Source organism: Chelonia mydas, chromosome 7, assembly GCF_015237465.2.
Source record: "Chelonia mydas isolate rCheMyd1 chromosome 7, rCheMyd1.pri.v2, whole genome shotgun sequence".
Taxonomy (NCBI): Eukaryota; Metazoa; Chordata; order Testudines; family Cheloniidae; genus Chelonia; species Chelonia mydas.
In genome coordinates this window covers 19,246,900-19,269,627 of record NC_057853.1, presented here as the reverse complement: position 1 = coordinate 19,269,627, position 22,728 = coordinate 19,246,900, and the positions used below count along the sequence as shown (strand labels likewise).

Below are 22,728 nucleotides of genomic sequence, written 5' to 3'. Positions count from 1 at the left end.
GCGGTGTACGAACTCAGAATAGAAAGACAGTCCCTGCCTCACATTCAAGGATCATGCAGATTGAGGGCATTCTCTGGCTCTTCCTGTTTTCTGTTTGGGGATGGGAGATTTCTTAACACCTGTGGTTTCCTTTTCAACAGAAAGAAGGCCAGTCCAGAGCTTATCTCATAGCCCAGGAGCTGGTGTCTTCGGAGAAAGTGTGAGTTCACTGTTAAAATCTGGCTGCTATCTTTTAAATGAAGCTGCACATTCCACCCTGATTCATCCAGTGCTAGCTTGATGGCAATTAATATAATTCTGTCTCTTTCTGCAGATATGTGGAGATGCTCCGGCTGTTACGTGCGGTAAGTAAATCATTTTAATTGTTGAAACCTAATTGCCCTCTTACTTAGCTGTAATTTAGGAGACAGAAAAAGCATTGAAGAGACTGAGGTGAATTCTATTAGGAGTGGCTTATAGTGGGGAGGTGCTTGCTGAGGCATTGCAAAGAAATCTGTCTTCTGATAAACTACTCTTTCTGTGTGTGCCAAAAGTCTGGAGTTTCTCATCCATAAGAAAGAACTACGGGCAACAAACCGCACCAGGCTTTTATTTGTGGAGAGTATTTTTCTTTAGAGAATAACATTTCATACGTAGAAGAGAGAAGAAGAGTGAGTCAGAGAAGGAGATCGTGATTGAGATAGAGAGATGAGAATTCTATCTTAGGGGAAAGCAGTGTAGGTGAAGAAGACTTGCAGAGGGTCCATGTGAACTTGTTTGAGTGGATTCATTTTGCTCCCATTAAGTTGTGCTTTCTGTTTGGGGTACAGCCAATCATGCCATGGGCATGGCTAGGCCCACACCAAGCCAGAGACAGCTAGTGGAGAGCAGGCAGGGTAGGCAGTGCAGGGGTGAAAGTAACTTAAGGGACTTACCGGTATGCAGGGCCGGGGTCCTGAGCAAGGGAGGTGGGGGGCCTCGGGTGGAAGGGGTGGGGCCTTTAAATCCTGGGGCCCTTTAAATCACCACCGGAGCCCAAGGGCTCCCGCCCGCCGCTGCTACCCCGGGGCTCTGGCGGTGGGGCTCTAGCGGGGATTTAAAGGGCCAGGGGCTCCAGACACTGCCAGGAGCCCAGGGCCCTTTTAAATTGTCAGCCTGGGGAAGCTGCCTCCTGCCGGTACGACCAGCTGTGTACCAGCTCTTTCCGGTACACCGTATCGGACTGGCTTATTTTCACCTCTGGGGCAGTGCTTGAGGTTTGCTCACAGAATCATAGAAATTAGGTACAGAAAAGACCTAATAAATCATTCCGTTCATCTCCTGGCCAATGCAGGCCTGTTTCCTAGGTCCTCTAATGCTTTGTCCATACTGGTTCTAAGTGTCCCAATCCACATTTCTTCCCTAGAGACTGTGCCACAGCTTACTAGATCTCATTCCAAAAGTCTTGCATGGCTGTGTTTGGGAGGGGATAGTGAAAGAACAGAGCTTAGCCCTCCTGCTGAGGAATAAACTCTGTGACAATGCAAAAGATAGTACTGGGGTGTCCTTGGAAGATTCCCCAATCCTTAACAGTGGGGAGCGTCTTTCAAAAAGAACAAAATAAGGAAAATAGGAAATCAACAGGGCATTTCTGCCTCCTCCTTGTGCTTCTCTCAGGCCAGTTGCCGAAGCTGAAAAGCCTACCCAAGCTTGGGCAGCGGGACAGCAGTCTCCAGTATGATGAACACCTTGCAGACAATTGCTTTTAAGCGAACAAACTGGAGATTGCTGAACCTGCCAACTGGTAGCCAGTCATTAAAAGAGACTTCACCAGTTAGCGGAGTCTCTCATCCATTGGACCAGTTGGTAAAAACAGCACCTGCTGCCAGTTTTGTCTACACGGGCGCTCCCACCAGTACTAACCCAGTTCAGCCAAACTGGTGGTAGCACGTTTTTTATAGAATTCACTGCCTAGACATGGCTAGTGGGTGTGTAGCCTCTGTGCTACTGCAGCTGGGACTTCCATGAGGAGCTTCATGATCTGGAGGGAACAATTCTGTGAGGTAAACCAAAGGGGAGCTTCCCATTGGCTAAACTGACTGGAATCATGCTAAAGTTCACCTCAGCTGGAAGCTAGATAGCACCTAATCTTACAGGGTGTTTGATTCTGGGATTATGTGCAGGTTATAAGAGCATTTACTGCCTGGGAAAACCATTTGAAAAGAACAGGAAATGTCTTTTTTGCTCTCATTTCCAAGCTGACAGCTGTATCCAGGGGATGGGGCCTTTGTTTTATGCCTGTGCTTAGAAGGTTTTAGCTTAGAAACATTCATGTGAGAGAGAGTATGCACCACTCCATTCCAGCTGGAAAAAATCCTAAACTGCTGGTAATCCATAATAGAAAGAACTCCCATAAAAATTACAGCTCGTAGACTAGTTACAGGAAAACTCTGCTTTGACACTAATTTTATCTACTTAGCACCACAAAGTTGGCTTGAAGGTACAAGTGAATGAAAACAAAGAGGGCTTTCCTGGTCTGACCCCAAAATGTAAACCACACACTGCTATCCCTTGGGGGAAGTTGTATAGTTTCCACACAGCCAATGTGTATTGCAGAAACTGCGTAGCATTAGCTGTAGGTTTGTTAGCCAATATTGAAATGCTGTTTTAAGACAGGAGGGAAATCAGCCCAGTTTTCATGATGATTAAGACATATGGCTTAGATCAGCCGGTTAGCCTCATTAGAGCGGGGAAAGGATACCTGTGATAGCTATGTTACTATGTTGGGTGATTCTCTGTGTTCTTGTTAGTCATCAATTTCATGCAGAACAGTTGGTGTTTTGCTTTCAGTGTAAGTGTTTGGGTCCATAACTGAATGTTTCACTAAATAATCTTCAGCTAGGGATTTCATTATCTTCCTTGCCATTCATTCATTCACTCCTGGAGAAAGCAGCATAGTTGTTTCCCTTTGCACTTTATTACATTAATTTTTAAAAATTTAGGGAAACAAAGGAAGAATTTTAAATTTAAAAGGAGATTTGGGGCCATGCCAATCCATTGCATTTGAACACCCCAAACTCTGAAGGACTCCAGATCCATACTTCACAGCTCTTTCTCCCTGCACCCTTTCCATTTCCTTGATGAGCCAAACCTCAGGATCCAAACCACCCCAAACTTTGGTCTTGAACCTTGCAGCTGGGGTTCATCTGTGGGGTACTGAGAAGCTTCTGCTTCAAGTGGGTTTATTTTGTTAGCCATATTTCATTTTAATATTATTACACACAAAAAAACAATGTTACTAATGTTAAAAGAACATTAAGGTTGCAAAGCCAGACACTCAAAAATTAGAAAATACCACAGTTAATATTGGCTGTTCACTCCTCTTCTAACCAGTCACAATTTCTACCCTTCCAGGTTCTTCATCCCAGTCAGACGCCATTTTTAAGATAAGGTTCCACCTGCACAACTTTAGTTAGATCATGTTTCCATTCTGGAAATATGCCCCTCCATCTTCCCAAAAATATACAGTGGCTGAAAGAACACAAAGACTCTGGAGGACTGTTGTCCATAAAAATGATCAGCAAGTTTGTTTTCTGAGATTAATCTTGATTGTTTCTATTCATTAACTATCCCACTTCTTGTGAAGAGATAAGGTGTAAATGGTTCCTCGGAAATAACATAATGAGAAGGATGAATTCATCAGAAAACTTTCACCTCTTGGTCACTGGTTCAAATCCACCTCAGGTTAGCAGAGATGGAGATCCTTGTGAAATGAATTTGGTGGTCTCATTCCTATCCTTAGTGCACAGGTGCCTACCTCACAAGCAAACTTCATCACACGTGGCAGCAACTGGTACCCTTGCTGGCTACCGCATCACAGTGGCACTCAAAAATAGCTAGGCAATTGATATGCTGTGACTGCTGCTTGTTATACTAAATGTGATCATGTCATTATTACCGAGTCTTCTCTCACTGCCATTCATTTGTTGTATCCACCTATTGCCCCTCATCATATGCTGAAATTGTAAGCTCTTTGGAGAAGGGATTGTCTTTTTTATTGCATATGTGTGTTGTCCTCAGTCCAATGGGTCCTTGACCCCAGATTGGAGCTTTGAGATGCTATTTTACTACAAATAAATAATAATAATTAATAAAGAGGTCGCTTTGTGCATTTGCATAGTATTGGGGGTGCCTCTACAGATACAAAATATTACTCCTCTTTGCACCCCAGGTTGATGTAAGTACCACATTGTATCACTGAAACTGGCACAAATACCCCATTGTGCACCCCAAACTCACACAAATGTCCCAAGAAAAGCAGTCGCTCCTTATCCACAACAAAAGTGGCATTGAGAGTGCCCCCTGGGAAAACTGAGCTTGGACAAACTATTATTTCTGGTTTATTATCATCTCTCTCAACAAAACCTTTTGAAAGTGCTATTTTTAATGTCTCATCTTCTTTTACAAATCCACATCTCAATAATGAAGACTGAGAACTAAACCACACCCTGACTGGTTTTGGGGGTGGGGGGGGGAAGTCTTTTCTTAAGACAGCCGCAGGAGCTGCATTTTCCATCAATCTGGTTGGCCTTTCTGCAGAGACTTTAATAGTTTGATTGATTGCCAAAATGATGACATTTCCATACACCCACTCTGCTATTGAGCTGAAAGAGTGGAAACATTGTGTTAACTCAGAAACTCTGTATCAGTTGGAGTGGTAGTTGTGATAATAATCTGGAGGGTTAGATGTTATTTGCCCTACTCTAAGGGTATGTTATTTGCCGTTCTCTGGGGTATGTTCTTTACAGGACTCAGACCAGGTGAACAAATCAGGCAGTCTGGACCTTGCAAAGATTCCCCAAACTCTTGGTAATGGGGCAGTCTTTCCCAGCATCTGCTCTGGCTTCCTCACCCCTTCCAGGGTTGCTTCTCCCTCACTTTTCATTTTTTTAAATTTAGGCCATAATTAGCCTCAATCCATCCCTCACTCCAATTTGTGTGCATAATTCCCATTGAAATTATCATCACTTATCTCTTCAAGTCAAGGAGTGAATGAAATTATCCCAAGAGATTTGTCTGCACTGAAAAACTGACACCCTAAATTCCCCAAAGTTTAAGGAGATCTGATCTTCTATTCTGGTTCAGGTTCTTTTCATAAAGATGGGCCAGAACTTCTATGCTCATATTAGGATCCAAATATGAGTTTCATCAACATTCAAGGTGGTTTGGGTCTTCCGTTGCAGTTTGGTCTCACCTCTAATTTTAACGTGTGACCAAGGTTTGCTAAAGGCATCCCTCCATCTTACACAAAGAATTTCTCCCTGGGTAGCAAGGAGTTGCACAGCATGGAGCAGATTGCACAAAGGGCAGTGTACTAATAGACGCAAAATATACCAGGCTCTGCACAAGCTGGGAACCCAGACTTGGGCTGGACTCCATAGCTTCTCCAAGGCTAGTAATAGAGAAGTAACCTTGAGGAAACAACTGAGCGCAAAAATATATCAATATGCTCTCGCTGTTTACTTGAAAATGTAGCATACCTGAGTTTTCAAGATGTACATATGGCTTACCTTAAAAGTTCGTCTTGCTGATTGAGTTTAATTTCCAGAACTCCTCTGAGGTAGCACTATCTCACCAACATTCTTTCATGCACAAGAAAATAAGCGGCACCTGATTTAATTCCTTGATACAAACAGAGCTATGACTGTACATTATCAAATATAGCATGCAGTGCACTATATCTATTCAGGTTTCAGAGTAGCAGCCGTGTTAGTCTGTATCCGCAAAAAGAAAAGGAGGACTTGTGGCACCCTAGAGACTAACAAATTTATTTGAGCATAAGCTTTCGTGAGCTACAGCTCACTTCATCGATTCAGTACTATTTAGATGGACATCATGTAAAGACCTAAACAGGCATGCTAGATAACATAGCATGCAATCTTCTCTCTACTCTCAGCACACTATTACGTTGGGACCAACTTTTACAGAAAGTAACCTTTTTGGCCCTAAAGCCTTGATAGACCAAAGATATCTTAATCACTACTTAAATGGAAAAGGCTGGAAGAGATCATCTGGTGAGTGATTGGCTGAGGCATATTTTTGTTTCTGCTGTGGATTCCTTGGGTACTGTTCAAAGTTTGGTTGGACCAATCAAGTGATTATTTTCCTAATGAAATGCTTTAGTGAATGGAGAAGTCTGGCCAAAAGAAGAGCTTGTTTGGCTGATACACTGTCTGAAACGCTTGACAAAAGCCTAAAAACAAATTGTGTCAGAGAACAATAGCCCATCTTCAATTTCGTTAGGCTGAATTTATTTTCTTTATTTATTTATTCATTGTTCTCTTCATCTGCAGTGGGAAAATAACTCTGCATGCACTAGAGGGATTTTACAGTGTGAACCCTGAGCCAAAATGGCTGTCAGACCATTTTGTACATCTCTTAAAAGGAAAAAAAATCACGCTTGGCGTCGGGTCAAGTTCCTTGTAACAAGCCCTATTGATACAGTATTCAAAATGTGCACACTACAGTTTGCCAGTTCTTAAACTCATTTGCAGTGTTTTGGATTTGTTTGTGTGTGTGTGTTCGTGCTGAGGTCAGGGTCCCTGACCTAGATTGTACCCAGCAATAGCAGGATAAGAGACTAATTGTGTCTGCCGCGATAGTTAGAATTTCCTGCCGTTCATCTGGCATTGTTTCTGCTGGGCTCAGTAATGAGAAATTTGGGAAGATCACTGTTCAGTGTAGTGCGTGGGCCACTCACTCTGCCACCGTAGAGGTGCCACTTTTTAATTAGAGGTGCCATTTCCCCTTTCAAGACCAGGAGAGAGGTTGAAGCTGATAATGAGGATGCCCCAAAGAGCAACACGCAAGGCAAACATGGCTCACAAAATATTAAAAGGCATGTCTGCCTTCAGCTTTAATATGGAGGTGCAGAAATCAAAGACTACAGGTCCCCCTAGAATATAATGCTGGGACAGTCAGAGAAGACTGGAGCATTGCATCCTGGGGCATGTAGTCTTTATGGGCCACTCCACCATATCAGAGGAGAGGGTGGCTCTAGAAGTCTGCTCCATTTTATGCAAATTGTTATGTTCAATGAAGACTTTGTACCCCCCTACAATTCTACTCCCCCACCATCTCTCATACTTCCCCAATGGGCTGACGCTACTGGCCTCCCGCTACTGATATATATCATGTAGATTATCAGTTTGGTTTTTTTAGACAATGAAAACTCTACATAGACACACAAGGCAATTTCCATTAATATGTAGGTCTTTATCAACTGAAAAGTGTAGAAGTCTGAGAACTGGACAGGTGTTTTGCTGTGATAAGGATAAACACTCTGTGTACAGACATAATTTCTCCAGCTGAAATATTAATGTCTCCACCTGGGAACAGAGTCCTGAAAAACAGCTGAGGTTTTTCATTAATATATCCGGTCAGTTCATTCCCATCCCACAGTTTCTCTGTTATTGTTATTTTTTTTAAGTTTCCTTCTTTATTTGAAAGCTCACAAATCTCATCCTAAACCAAAATAGTCCTTGAGACTTGTTGAAATGCTCTAGGTGAAATTCTACTGGGCTTGCTTCCGTTAGAATGTTTTCTGGCCATTATGGCTTACAGGGTCAGATCTTCAGCTAGTGTATATCAGCATAGCTTCATTTTAATAGATATTAATAAAACTGTGTCAGTTTACACCAGCTAAAGATCTGGTGTCATCTGATTCATGCAGTTCCCTTGAAGTAAATGGGCTACACTGATTTACCCCAGCTGAGGGAGGATTTTAAGCCAAGATGTGTCATTACTTAAAGTACTGTTCTACTCCAAAAAGTGATTGCAAAAATGGCATTGTGGCCATGTTTATTTTCTCTCAATACCTCCACATCAGATATGCTCTATTGATAAGTAAGAAGATGTGTTTTTCCTCATTGCCAGCACCACAAACACATTCTGAGATCTGAAAGTCAAGTTGTTGTTTTTTCCTGGTTTGTGTATCACCACCAGTAATAAGATTCCACAGGCCACATTCTACCCACAGTTATACTCATCATGGCAAGGATCATGACTTCCATTATGACTGAATAGTACCTTGTACACTGTGGGCTCTTCCAGAAGAAATAATAATAATATGATGATGATGATGCTTTAACTGATTGCTTATAGGTTATAACCTATTTAGGAAGGATAAAGTGGGCAAAAGGGGAGGGGGAGTGGCACTCTATGTCAAAAATGGCATTACCTGTTTCCGAGTCACTGATAACTCGGAAGAAAATTATTTTGAGTGCTTATGGATCAATGTCCTAACAGATAAAGCACAAAATGGGGTAATAGCTGGTGTCTGCTACAGACCACAAAATCACAGTAGGGAACAGGATCTTTACACACCTATCTGAACTGTGTAGGGGAAAAAAGCTGCGTAATCAAGAGGGACTTATAAGCCAAATCAACCGGGAGGAAAAATTAATCATAAAAATGTGAATGATAATTGGGAATTATTTAAGAACACCAAACACTTGCTAGATGCCCAAAAAGCCACAATCCCACAATTGAGGAAGAAGGATGTATTGGTTAAAAAAAGACTTGCTTTAGAGGGGAAGTGAAGGCAGCTATAACGAAATTATAGAGAAGGGTATAATACAATCCAATGGCTGGAAGTAGAAGCTAGAAAAATTCAGACTGGAAATAAGGCATAAATTTTTAAGTTAGAATAGTTAACCACTGGAACCATTTACCAAGGGTCATGGTGGATTTTCCATCACTGGAAATTTTAAAAACTATATCATATGTTTTTCTAAAAGATCTGCTCTAGGAATGATTCTAGGGAAGTTCTAAGGCCTGTGTTATATGGGCAATCAGACTAGATGATCACAATGGTTCTTCCGGCCATGGAATCTATGAATCTATTAATCAGTCTCTGCCTAACTTTGGGAGCGAAGATGTAAAATCACTTTTGTTTTTTGCTTCATCTTCAGGCTCTTTCTTTTTCTCTCTCTCCACTTTCGTCCACCCAACTTTCTTTCTAATCTAACCTAATTTATTCTGTCTATGCATGAGACAAGCAGACAGGTATCAGGAATCCTATGCAAAATTGCTCTATACTGTATTATTTTTAAGTAGAAGTGAGAAATTAGGGCAGAACACATTCCCACTAATGCCAAAGTAACTGTTCAAGTTTACTTGAGAATCTACTAGTATCTCCACATAGTTTTGCCTGCTGGGCACTTGCCTTGCCTGAAGTTGTTGTTTAGTGCAATGGAGAAAACAACTTAGCCTGATCTGATTGAGGTCATGCAAGGTTAAACATTCTAAGGCCTATGGGGCTGGAAGGAACAAACCCGAGGAGAAAAAAAGCATAACAAAAATATATGAGCTGCATGAAACTTGCAAATTGACCTTTGACACGTACATGGAATCGCTGCACCTGACTGTTTACAGCCGGAAAAGGAAGCAGACTTACTGTATTATTGGAGGGAATCTCCTCCCAACCAATGCGTGGATTTGATGTGCACACGTGCTAAGTGAACAAACGATGGGGCATTGTAAAAAAGCAAATGGGGGCAGGGTAGGACAGCAAAGAAAAAATTTCTTCCAATCTTTAATGCTTTCACTATATTAGACATAAAAAAGCCATGTGGCCAGGATAAAGAAAGGGCATCTAGAAGGTATCAGAATCACAGCTTCTACTACTAACACTAATAATTATTAATAATAATACATTGCATATCTAGACCACCTTTTCATATGCAGAGCTCAGATAACTTTGTATATAAAGAGAGTCAACTTTTGATACTCTTCCTCTCCCTGAGTTGTACCTTTTCTCACAAATCATCCCACTGAAGTCAGTGGGACTACTCAAGGCATAAAGTGGTACTCAGTGTGAGTAAGGATGTAAGAAGCAGGCTCCAACTCCTTAAGCTTCACAACAGATTTGTTGGAGAGGTAAAGAACACAGAGAACACCTCTCCTGCCAAGGAAATGCAGCTTCCTTTAGGGTGGAACACATAGTATTTGTTCACAGGGCACAGCAACACTACACAATGGTCTGACAAGTTGTGAAGGAGAAGAGACTATCCCTTTGAAAATGCAAGGGGAATTTAGTGAGGCGGAATAGAACTACCTGAGTAGGAACATAGCCAGCACATGACGGTTGACTAGTCTGATGGAAAGAGTCATGGAATCTGTAATGGCCACAGGTGGTCAGCCTCATCTGCCACATGCCACCCCTTGCAGAGTGTCCCTTAACATTCTGCTGGATATTAGTTCAGTGTAAAGAGGGGACTTAAACCTGAACACCAGATCTGAACACCCCAGATCATTAGGGTGTTTGAAATCCAAACACACTTCTGGCTCTGGATCAGAATTTTAACTCTGGAGCCAGTATTCACTTCAGTGCTTACTCAGAGAGAAGAGTGCCACATACTGACATCCCAGCACCACTTACTATGAACATTCCTCTCACTGTCTATGTCTACATAGCAATTAAACACCTGCGGCTGGCCTGTGTCAGCTGACTTGGGCTCGCTGGGATTGGGCTGGGATTGGACTGTAAAATTGCCATGTAGATGTTTTGGTTCAGGCTGCAATCCGAGCTCTGGGACCCAGCAAGTGGGCAGGGTCCCAAAGCCCATGCTCCAGCCTGAGCCCAACAGTCTACACAGCAATATTACAGCCCCGCAGCCCAAGCCCTGTGAGCCTATGTCAGCTGACACAGGCCAGCCGCAGGTGTTTAATTGCTGTGTAGACATAGCTTTAGCCTCTCTGAGCTCCATGACTTTCACAAGATCCAAGTTATATGCAGTTTCCAGTGGCAATCGAGGCTCAGAGATTCTGTTGGGTGCTGTCCTTAGGCAAATATCTCATGACAAGTAGCTGTGTGCACAGATGAAAAAGCAAAACATTCTCTTTGCTTTAATGATAGTTGTGAACATCTGTGTGCCTCCTTTCCCTCAATTTCCAAATCTATACAACTTAGTTTTCTAGGGCTTCCAGCTGTGTAGTACCTGAGCAATGCTGGAGGTAAGAACACCATATCCAAAGGGAGATGGGAGATTTAGTTCATGAATGTTTGTCAAGTACTTTGAGAGCCTCACGTAGAAGGTGCGATATGTGCATTATGTTTTTATATATACACTTGTTTGTATACACCAAAAATTAATACAAGACTTATGTTTCAATAATTCAGTCTTTTGAACCCTTGCGCCTACCCTGCTATAAGTGAATGTGGGTCACCTATCCAGTTTGTCAACTTACATGCATACGCAAACACTAGAGCAGATTTTACAAAGTAGTGTAGTACTGTGCGCCCACGTATCAGAGTGCAAGACTGAGTCCTTTTGGGGATCGATTGCTATGAGCAGAGGCTGAAATGGAACGGGTTTGGTTCATGCCTCTGTTTTAAGGAAATTCTGACCCAGCAGGAAATTATATGGACTCAGTGTTTGGTACCTTCTATGTTTGGCTGGGTTGTTCAGATAATGAATTTGGAGACCTTCAGGTGCCATAATGGATTGGAGTTGGACTGCACAAGAATTTTACCTTTGATTAATGGCTTCCCAGGCACTCAGCACTTTCAGCAATGGCATAATAGCAATAAACATCCATTTCCAAAAAATTACTATTATATTTCAGGATTTGATACTAATTATTGTGAGGCTGGCTATCCGGGCAATTGGAATTCAATAATTTCTCAGAGAGTTAATTATAATCACAAGGCTGGGCAATTAATGATTAATTAAATTTGCTGACATTGAGTGGAAAAGAGGTGCTAGTCTTTTCATTCCTTTATGGTATAAAATGGGCAGTTATTTGTTCTGTGGATGTTCATTTGGAATGGGTGGCAACTCCTCAACATTCTAATCAATTACTTAAGCAGATTTGGGGTGTACTTGCTACAGCTGCTAAACTTCTCTTTTCTAAACCCTGAGTTAATTGCAATGACTGAGGAACTTCAAAATGATTAGTAGATTCATTTCAATTAGGAGAGGCACCCAGAAGGGGGATTGGTTGCTACAAAGAATGGGAAAAAAGAATATGAAAGTCTTCCACCTCTGTATGAACAGTTTAAATTCAGCTGGGGTCTTTATTGTCTGAAACTGTAACCAGCTGAGCATGTTTAAACGAGGAAAACTTGCACCTGTAATGGGATAACCATGATGGAGGCATCGGTGGTGGAGTGATGTAGACATGGCACAGACATGACAACTAGAACTGGACAATTTTTGAAATTTTGAAGGAAAAATGCAATGCAATTCTTTATGAAAATTTTCATGAGACTTGCATCCTGTTTGGGGCCAGCCATAGAGTTGATCAAAACATTTCAAAATTCAGAAATATAGGTGGAAATGTTCATGATTTTTGTTCCTCTTTTTTTACCAGCTGTAGTAACACAGTGATAAAAACACCTGCCCCCGTCTACGCTACAGCTTCTACCATTCGTCCGCCAGTGAAGAATTACAGATCCAAATGTTCCCAGTGTAGATACAGCTTCTGAGCACCTTTTGGTGGTTTAAATTAAATAAGTCCCATTCTGGTTCCCAGTGAACTAGCATGTTCACCACACCTGGCACTAATTGGCTGTTGCAAAAGAGAATCCAAAGAATGAATGGACCATCTTCACTCTTACCCATAGTCAGTTCTTCCAGGTAAGGTGGAGGATTACATTAGGACATAGGACTGGAAAAGACCTCCTGGATCACTGAGTTCAGTCCCCTGCTATCACAGACAATCCCATCATATAGTTCTGTTCATAAGCTTATAAAGTTGCATTCTTAAATTAGTTAGGTTGTTTGCCCCCACAGCTCCTATTGGGAGGCTGTTCCAGAACCTCACTCCTCTGAGGGTTAGAAACCTTCAACTAATCTCGAGCCTAAATTTATTCATGGCCACTTTATACCCATTTCTTCTTGTGCCAGTGTTGTCCTTTAGCTCAGAATAGCTTTTTTCCCCAGCTCTGTCTCTGTCTGTGCTGTGCCTGTTCTGCAGATAGAGAGAGTAGTTCAGACCCCAGTACTGTTAACCTAGCACCTTTCACCAGCACTAAAATCACATCTACATAGCCCTCAGCTGGGGTAAATCCAGATAGCACACTTGAAGTCAATGGAGCTACCATGATTTACATGAGCTGAAGGGCTGGCCTTCACAATTATTGGAGATGCGGCCCAAGGTAAAATTTGGATCCACGTTGGAACAGCCTCAGAATTCGTGGGTGTTTGTACCTGTCGGTTACCAGGTTTCATGGAGGTTTGTACTTCCAAGCCTATCTCTAACACTTAGGTGAACTATCCAGACCTCTTGGATGGGCAAAGTTAAGCTGTCTCAGGACAGGTTCTTGGCAGCATCTCAGCAATTCTCATTACCGGCAAGCTGTGAAATTAAAAATGGAAAGGGAATGAAAAAAAAATAATTTTTCAATCCCTAAAAGTTTGACATGTTGGAAGTCTCCTAGATCATGTCTACTAGATCTAGTGGGAGAAGATTCTTAGCTTCTCCAAACTGATCTACTCATCCTTGTTCATGGTTGGATGTAAGAAGCAGTGCACCGTTGAACGAGATATATGACCGTAGCGGTTTCTTTTTATTGAGCCCTTGCTTCCTTTCTCAGCACATTCAACCACACTACACACAGTGCGGCAGAAGGCCAGGAAATTGTCTCTGAGTGGAAAAAACTTGCTACCATTTCTATTAACTCACCCGGCAGAATCAGCTTCCCATGGAGTGTTAAAACAACTGCATTTTTTCCCGTCAGATGAATAAGCTGATGTGGGCAGACAGTGTATGTGGTTAATAGATCATTTTAAAAAAAAAAGAGAAGGTTGTTTTTAATAATAACTTGCGGTTTTCACAGTAGTGTGTGAAGAAATACAGTCACAGCATGGGGTCACCCAGACCATTAGGATACTGAATCTGTCTGTCTCAAGCCAGAGAGTTCAGGCTAAAGCAGAATTCAGCTTGTTTGAACCTGTTGGAATAGTGACCCCTGATACTCTTTGGTCTTTTGGCTAAAGCCCTGGACTAGGAGAATGCAGACTTGGGTTCTATTTTGAGCTCTACTATGACTTGTTGTGTAATCCTGGGCAAGTCACTTACACTTCTCAGGGCTTTAATTCTATCAGTGGGGTTGTGCTTACTTGATCCTTGGTCTCCTCATGTGCAGTGTCAACAGAATCCTCACTGGAATACTTCATGCTTTAAAAGGTTCTTCCTGCGTATTCTATACGTCACTGTCAGGATAGAGTGGAGCAGAGTCTTCATATCGGGTGCAAACATTCACCCTGAGCTAGATTTAGCAGCTAAATCCCAGTATATTTTTAATAGCAAATTTGAAAACAAATAGAACTGTGGCTGTTTTTTCAGGACCTCTAAAAGAGTTGCAATCAAATAATTACATAAGACACCAGACCCTTTTTAATGGGATGCACTAGGGCAGTGGTTCCTAAACTTGTTCCACCGCTTGTGCAGGGAAAAGACCTGCCACGTCCGCAGGTTCGGCCGATTGTGGCTCCCACTGGCCGCGGTTCGCTGCTCCAGGTCAATGGGAGCTGCTGGAAGTGGCGTGGGCCGAGGGACGTACTGGCCGCCGCTTCCAGCAGCCCCTGGAGCAGCGAACCGCAGCCAGTGGGAACCGCAATCGGCCGAACCTGCAGACGCGGCAGGTAAACAAACCGGCCCGGCCCGCCAGCGGCTTTCCCTGCACAAGTGGCGGAACACGTTTGGGAACCACTGCACTAGGGGATGTAGATTAACCTTTATCTGTAAACTGTTGAAACATAAGTGATGTTATATGCTACATCTGCACAAGGACTTTGATGGCCTTACGGGATGCATGCACTAAACTTCCACTTCTGAGGGCTTGAGTTCAAAACCTAAACTTAGATTAGCATTGAAATTAAGTTCCCATCCCCTGTGCACCTTTGTCTCCACTGCCATATCAGTACACAATAACTTAACACACTTCTCAGACCCTACAGAAAATCTGATCAGGACCAGTCAGACAGGGTGGCTCAGGTTGAGAAGATTCAGGTGCTTTAGCGCAGCCTTACAAAGAAGCCCACACTAATGGGGTCCCTGCTCTTTTTGATGCATTCATGTTAGTGCTAATTGTGCATTGATGGAGCCTAAGTATTTGTACCTAATATTTTCAGTCCTCCACTGTCATTAGTTTCCAGTGCACAAAATGTGCCTCCACCCTAAACCTGAAATATTGACTTCTATGGGTGAGAAATTAATTCATTCTCTATGGCACATTTAATCCATGGCTTCTCTGCTGAGACTTCCAACCAGATTAGCCCATGAGCACCACTTGGGGTGACAGCTTTTGCTATGTGGACACATAACTCAGCTTTTAAAAGTCACCACTGAAGTAGTCTTAGTCCAGTTCCCTGGGGACAGATATCCACATCACAAAAACCACCAACCCCATTGGCTGTGATTGGCAACACTGCACTCAGCAGAGAAACTAAGTGGACCATGGAGGCTAAGCTCCCCTCTTGTTTCTAGAGGTCGTTGCTATGGTCAGATAAGAGGCACGTTCATGAGGCAGTGTGTGAGGAAGCTAGCTCTGCTGATACCTATTCTGTAGACACTGAGTTTCAGGGACCAGGGCAACCAATCTGGTGTCTCATGATTCTAAGCCTCCCTTGGATCTCTCACACAGCAGTAGACCCCCCTGCCAACCCCACCTGGTAGGTGACAGCACATCATCAAGGCCTACATAGACACATACACACACAGAGAGTAAAATATTTCTACAGATGAAAACAATGCTGGAATGGGAGCAGGAGAGAAGGGGGAGATCATGAGAATCGTAATAAAAGAAACAGGCTACCCTGTGGTCAACTGCATTTTTTTCCAGGATCTGCTTATGTGACTGACCAGGCTATGTCCTTCCTGGTGCTGTCTTCAGACTCCTGCAAGGGTCTGGCTAGCTTTACCTTTAGCAAGAGCTAATGGAGCGCCCCCTTGCTTTATAGTCTCGCACTCAAAAAGCAAAGGAAGGTCAGATAAGGACAGATAATTTTTTTATGAAACAGGAAGTTTTATAATCTCCACACCTGCCACTGCTGCTCTGTGCGTAATCATTGGGAGCTTTCAAACTCTACAATTAATAGGCCTCACTTTCAAGCTGGCTTTGCAATTAATTGTGCTCCCTTTCTCTCTTTCTTTCCCTTTCTCTCTCCTCCCACCTCTCCTTCTGCAATAAAACTCCAGACACTTCCTAGTTTATTAGGATGCAAAGGAAGGATTGGGAAAAGTTCTGAATAACTTTTTAAGTGATTCCATATGACTCTCCAGCACCTGCCCTGATCACGAGTTGGAATGTGCTTCCAGTTTCCCAAATGCTCATTTATTTTCATAAACATTGTGGAATCCAGTTATTTCACCTATAAAGATCCCATTGGCAAAAAACAGGAAATTTGACCACAAGAGCCCTACCTGGTCCAGACTAAGGAACACCCAGCTGCCTGGCTCAGACTCATCTCCTAACATCCGTTTCAGGGGAATAAAAAGGAGAATTTATATCCATTAACAATTCTGCATGATGCTCTCCAGGCATATTTCTGAATTGCCTAATATCCTCTCTGTTCATTCCAATAATGCTTTGTTGTTGTAGTGATACTGAAGAATTAGGTGCTGGAGTGTTATGTGTCACAGCAATACCCCTAGTTTTGTTCTTTAGAATTTTCTTGAGCTCGGATTGCCGCTCTCTAATAATCCCACTGCTGTATAGGAGACCTGACGTCTAGCCCCTGAGCTGGCAAGACACAACAGTAGCCCTAGTTTAGGATAAAGATTCACCGCACTCAACAACAAACTATTCACCTTTTGAGTACAGAACATGATTTTGCTGCTGTGCATTCTTAGAAGGACACACTATTCCAATGGAATATCAGCATTTTAGTTCAGAAAGCTCATAACTGGATAGATTATCAGTTCTGAAGCCATTAAGATGGCTTCTGAAGGGAGTTCCATCCAGTCGACCTTGAGCAAAAGAGATAATACACTACATTTTTCCCTGATGTTCCTTGTTTCCACTGAGTCTAGTGGATGAATTTAATCCAGTACCACCACCTTTCATTTATATAGTACTTTGCATAACGATGTACTTCCAAAACTATATGCATACACAATGGAATTACTTTCCTACCATGGAAAGGCAGTCACCTCTGATGTTGCGCACCGCCCAGCAAAACAACCCAACCCCTCAGGAGAGGTAGTATAGATTATGATGTTTGTGAGACTTCAGGCTGAAAAAAAAAATGTGGGCTGCAAAGTGGTATTAAAGTAAAGAAAAATTGGGGGAAGCATTAGGGATCTTTAATGGTCCCATGAGAAAATTAGTCACTTCATTAAAACCTTGCCCTAAATGTATCCCTTGTGTAATTACATCATTCTATAGTTACAGGAGAATGATTGTGGACTGCTCTATTTTCTCTGACTTCCCATACCTTGTTTCGCAGGGTTTCATAAAATAATGATGTTTAGGTGCTTTACCTGCAGTTTCAGCAGTTTTGGTGATTTACCTCCTATTTTTAGTCTGACGTAAATTCTCTAGAAATGCACCCTCCGACTATGCCCACTGCATTGCCCTGATATATGTGCAGTTAGATTCTTTGGGAATGCAAAAGAGATGAATAGATATCAACAAATTTCCGAATTACAGAAGAAAACAAAGAACAATGGGAATTTGATTTACAATACCAACAAAGAGATAAGAATTACTGTGTACAAGACCTTTTCGAAGTTCTCCCTGGAAAACTCCCTAGTAAGAGGTTTTATTTTATTTTCTCATCCCACTTAAAATCCTGCTACGCATATATTACATGTCCTGATGAGCTGCATGTTAACTGTATTCTTGTGAATGTAACATATGGGATCCCCCCACCTTTCTTGAAAAATAAGAGCCTCCAGTACAATATGTTTCTTTCATCTAATTCATTCTTTTATCTCTTTTCATGTCATGATGGTATTTCAGGCATATATGTATTTTCTATCATGATGTTTATATTAACTAAAATATGATCAAGCACCCTGATGTCAGTGTTAATTGGGAAGAGTGGATGCCATAATGATATTGTACTAATAGGTACCGTCGTGATGCAGTAGGATTATATTTTCTTCATTTTCTAAACAGACTCTGACCTGGATATATTTTAAAGTCAATTTCTGTATGAAGGTAGCTCTAACTGATTCTGTGCCATATTTTGCAAGAATATAAATTTGTTAGCACCGCTGTTTTGACCATCTTCTAATCGGCACACCTACTGTAAATTCCCCCTGCTGTTTCAGTTGGATGTGTGATTCTTCACTTCCAGTGCTAAACTGTTGGATGATTTTGCAGTATGCTGTTAAACAGCTGTCACATACCACACTAGAATGGCTGCTTTTGAGTTCTGGAGAAATTATTCCTATGTGCATATAGTATTTAAACCACATTGAGATTAAAGGTATTTTCCAAATATATTATCATTATTTATTATTATATTATATTATTATTATTATTGAAAAGTGAGTCTCAATTACACTGGATTTCAAATTGGAAATGATTGGTTCTGTTGTTTAATTTATATCGCCTCCATCCTTCCCTCGGTAAATTAGGAATTTGATTCAGTGTTGCCAATTCTTGCAATTTTTATGACAAGCCTTGCAATATTTGATGTTTTCCATAAAGCCCCAGCTGCTGGACTGATGGAGTTATGCAAGACTCACATCTTTCTTTTTTTTCTTTTTCTTTTTTCAAAAGGAAGTTTCTAGCTGACAAATGCTTGAAAATGTGACCCCACTGCAACCTAAAGGCTCAAAACCCAGAAAGCAAAAAGAACCCAAATTTATTTTTTAAAATAATCTGATGGGATTGGAGGGGGGGGGGGCTATCTTTTTTTTAATTTTACGTGTTTTGGGTTCTCAGTATGTGGACTTTAACCTGGAATTTACAGTAACTGTGAAACTTATGGGTGAAAGAAAAATGCATCCTATGTTCTCCTTCCTCTTTTGCCCACGATATGCTAGTACAGTATTTATAGTGTATCTTGTAATTCCCATAAAGTTTCCTGACTGTTTGTAAATGAATTTTGGAATTTAAAGGAAAAATAGTAATGGTTTAAGTGCCATAAGGAACCTTTGATCTGTTGCCTTAGCAGCTGTGTAACAGGTGATGTATTCACAGGATTTCCATGAAGAGGTCTTGAAAGTGCTGGGGGATGAGGATGAAAATGAGAGGGAGGAGGTGAAGCTCAAGCAGGGCTTGAGTGAGATCCCTGAAATCTACAAACTACACCAGGAGATACTGGGAGAGCTGGAGGAAAGAATCCTCAACTGGTAAGTGACAACTTAATGGCTTCAACTCATCCTCAATATATTCAAAATATTTTGATTTTCCTTTATTCCAAGAACCATGGGCAACAGGGTTAAGATTCAAACAGAAGAAAGAAAAGATGCTAAACATCTTTAATAGGGTTTACATATAGGTTGACCAGGATGGGTAAGGAATGGTGTCCCTAACCTCTGTTTGTCAGAGAGAGATCATTTGATCATTACCTGTTAGGTTCACTCCCTCTGGGGCACCTGGCATTGGCCACTGTCCTCAGACAGGATACTGGGCTGGATGGACCTTTGGTCTGACCCAGTATGGCCATTCTTATGTTCTTATGTTGAGGGAGGTAAACTTACAGGGACACTGTAAGGTTCGGAGACTGAATTTTCTTGTCTATGCCATGTTTCTGTATTGTTATTTTACCTATCAAAAAATACAAACATCTCAGTGCTCCTGCGCTACCCTACAATGATAAACCATTGTATACAGCCCCATACTCCTAAGTAGCCCCATAAATCAGTGTGTGTGCAGCCCATCTCACGTGAACTGTCATTTGCTATCTGTTTGTACAGTGCCTAGCCCACTGGGGCCGCAATCTGGTTGAGTCCCCTAGGTGATTGTCAAAAAACAGTCTAATGTGTATGGACCGTGATAGATTCAAATACCAGGAAGGGGGAACAGGCAGAAAAAAACCCTCAGAGGCATTAAAAATATAGGAAAATATCTTTTCTTAAATTTTAGATCTCATAGAAATTGAAATACATTACAGCAATTCTCATGGCAGCTTCCTAATATTCTAGCTCCTGGATAAAAGAAACCCCCTCAGAGTTTGAACAAGCCTTTGCTGGGGTTAGCTTTCAGGCTAAACACAATCTTTCAGGGTTGCTGAGGGTCTCTGCCTAAACCAAACTGTCCTAGCTGGACTAAATCTTACCAGGATAAAGCACGTCTCTGTCTTGCCTAGACAAAGTCTTTCAGTGCTAGAGCAAATCTTTTAAGCTGGATAGGTCCCTGTCTGAGCCATGCTTCCAAACTAAAATGTATCAACTAGCTGGGACAAGCCTCTGACTAAGTCAGACTAACTTCACTCCCAAACTGACTAAATCTATGAAATCCACAGAAGTCCTCTGTCTAATCCAAACTCCCCGGCTAATCTGACTCTTTCAGAAGCTGGGGCAAGCTTTATAGCTCCTTAACTCCACCCCCACTGAACTCCAGCCAACCAGCAGTCACTTTCAATGATAGACCACTCTATCCCAGGGCGTCCACAAAATAGATTATAAATAAATAATAGTAACAAGCCTGTATGCACAGTGCAGGCAGCACTCCTGAACAGCTCTACAGTAAGAAATCAGAGTGCTCAACAGAGGAAAAGTTAAGGGGATATCATATGTGGGTTTCCATCTTCCAAGGGAATTGTTGTAAACAACAGTGAGGTTGAAAACAATTCTGTAAATGGTTATGCTAAATATGCTATTAAGAAAGGTGGGTTCCCGATCCTTTTTGCTGCTGTAGATGTTCCAGGGGCCTAAAATAAATGTGCAGTGAAAAATCTGAAAATGTGCACTGGCTTTAGACTTTAAATACTAAGCAGGCCCCTGAATCCCCAGTACCCCTCCTCACATCTGGCACTGCGTTCTCTGTTACTCCCAGGGCTGCTGGCCAGTCCCTCTGCTGTATTCTCGATCATTCTGAAATTCACGAGGCCACTGTTTAAAACCAGCCCCACAATCTCTATTACCCTGACGTCTCCTTGGCCTCTGCTCATTAGCAGCCCTGTACCCTCTGTTACGGCCCTTTTTGGCTGGCTCTCTCTCCTGTAGATAATTCACCTTCGGTACATAATTAAATTGTGTGCCCAGATGAGGAATTGTAACATGGGTAAGGAGAGGGAGCTGTGAGTGAAGGGGATCCAACGATGGAGCTATTCTCACACTAACGCCAGCACTCAGAGCAAAGGTTCTCGTTCACCCTGGTGGAATTGGAAAGCTTGCTTGGAGAAATGTGAGCTATGTGAGCCCATAAAGAGGACATTCTGCCCAGCATGTACATATATATCTGCGGTAGGTAGAGTTACAGAAAGGGGACTGGCCCCAGACAAGGCCCATTCTTCCACAGCCCATTCTGTTGCCCAGCACTTCAGTGCAGTGTTGTCCATTTCCTGACAGTTAAACCCAGGCCTTAACTGAGATCTCCTAATGGCGTTAGCAGGTATGCGGCTGATTAATAGAATTTGTGTAACCAGAATGAAGTGGGGCATTTTTTGTTACTTATTGGCTTGTTCTTCTCTTTCTGTGGCTTTAGGGAGGAACACCAAAAAGTGGCCGATGTTTTTCTCTCAAGAGAATCAAGGTTCAAACACCACACAGCATACATTATGCAGTTTGATAGGAATTTGGCTTTGCTCGATGAAACCTGCCTTAAATCTTCCCAGCTGGCTACTGTCATCCAGGCATTTGAGGTGAGGCCCCTCTCACTTCTCTATTTGCATTAATTTATGGTTGCTCCGCATTGCTTTCTCAAAGATATTCCTGCCTGCAACTTCACTAGCCTTCAGACAGGGTGTGGAGGAAGAATCTTAATGATCACTTGCAGAACACCCTCTGGAGAGACACAAGGAGTGAAATGTCCATGTGTGTGTGTGCGCGCGCGCGCCTGTGGATTTGCATGTGTGTACGTGCATGGATATATGAGTATGTTTGCCCATGTGTGTATTGGGGGAATCCAGCTCAGCCCTGTTTTTCTCTCCCCTTTCATTAATTAGCATATTTAAGCCCTTTTAAGCTGTATAAATGTTATAATATATAATTGTATAATAAGATATACATTATTATCATCATCCCTCCTCTTCTCTGCCCCTCCGTCTCTCTTCTCCTCCTTCTCTTTAAAACTGCATCTTAAAAAGCCTCTTACTGCTCCTTCTGCTGCCACCCCTACTTATTGGTCTGTCCTGCTACCCTATGAAGCCAGCATGCCTCCATAATAACCAATAGGGCGTGCCGTGGCAGGGAAACAATAACAGGAAAAAAGGCATGCAAAAAATCCACTGACAAGACCAGAGAAATGTGGAAGTCAGAACTTCTAGGCTCTCTTCCCATCCCTGCCACCAGCTCACTGTGTGGTCTTGAGTGAGTCAAGTAACCTTTCTGGCCTTGTCCTGATGGGCAAAAAGCGTGTTTTTTAATTATGTTTAGCTGAGCTGGCTTCACACAATTAACATACTGTGATGATAATCGTGGTATAAGAACCTATACAGAACAGATTGAAAAGCTCACCAAGGTGCAGACTAGTGCCTCTGAAGCCATAATGTCTAAAATGTGGCCAGCCTAGCTACAATACAGCCAGCTGATGTGTTATCCTGTATCTTGATGGGGCTTTTCAATCAAGGTAAGCTAACCTGACTGAGCTAATACAATTGAAAAGGATACTCTTTTTTGCCCATTGATATAAGGCCTCTCTCT

General features: G+C 42.1%; 1 protein-coding gene across 6 annotated transcripts in view; it reads left to right on the top strand.

The window, feature by feature from the left end:
• The window catches only part of FGD5 (FYVE, RhoGEF and PH domain containing 5), a 155,197-nt gene that overhangs the window by 79,937 nt on the left and 52,532 nt on the right, over positions 1-22,728 (top strand). For all 6 annotated transcript variants that reach the window (XM_043552084.1, XM_043552082.1, XM_043552085.1 and 3 more), the window contains exons 4-7: positions 141-199; positions 314-344; positions 19,121-19,272; positions 21,572-21,728. In XM_043552084.1, coding sequence (XP_043408019.1) covers positions 141-199; positions 314-344; positions 19,121-19,272; positions 21,572-21,728 — 399 coding nt within the window. The remainder of the gene's footprint in view (positions 1-140; positions 200-313; positions 345-19,120; positions 19,273-21,571; positions 21,729-22,728) is intronic.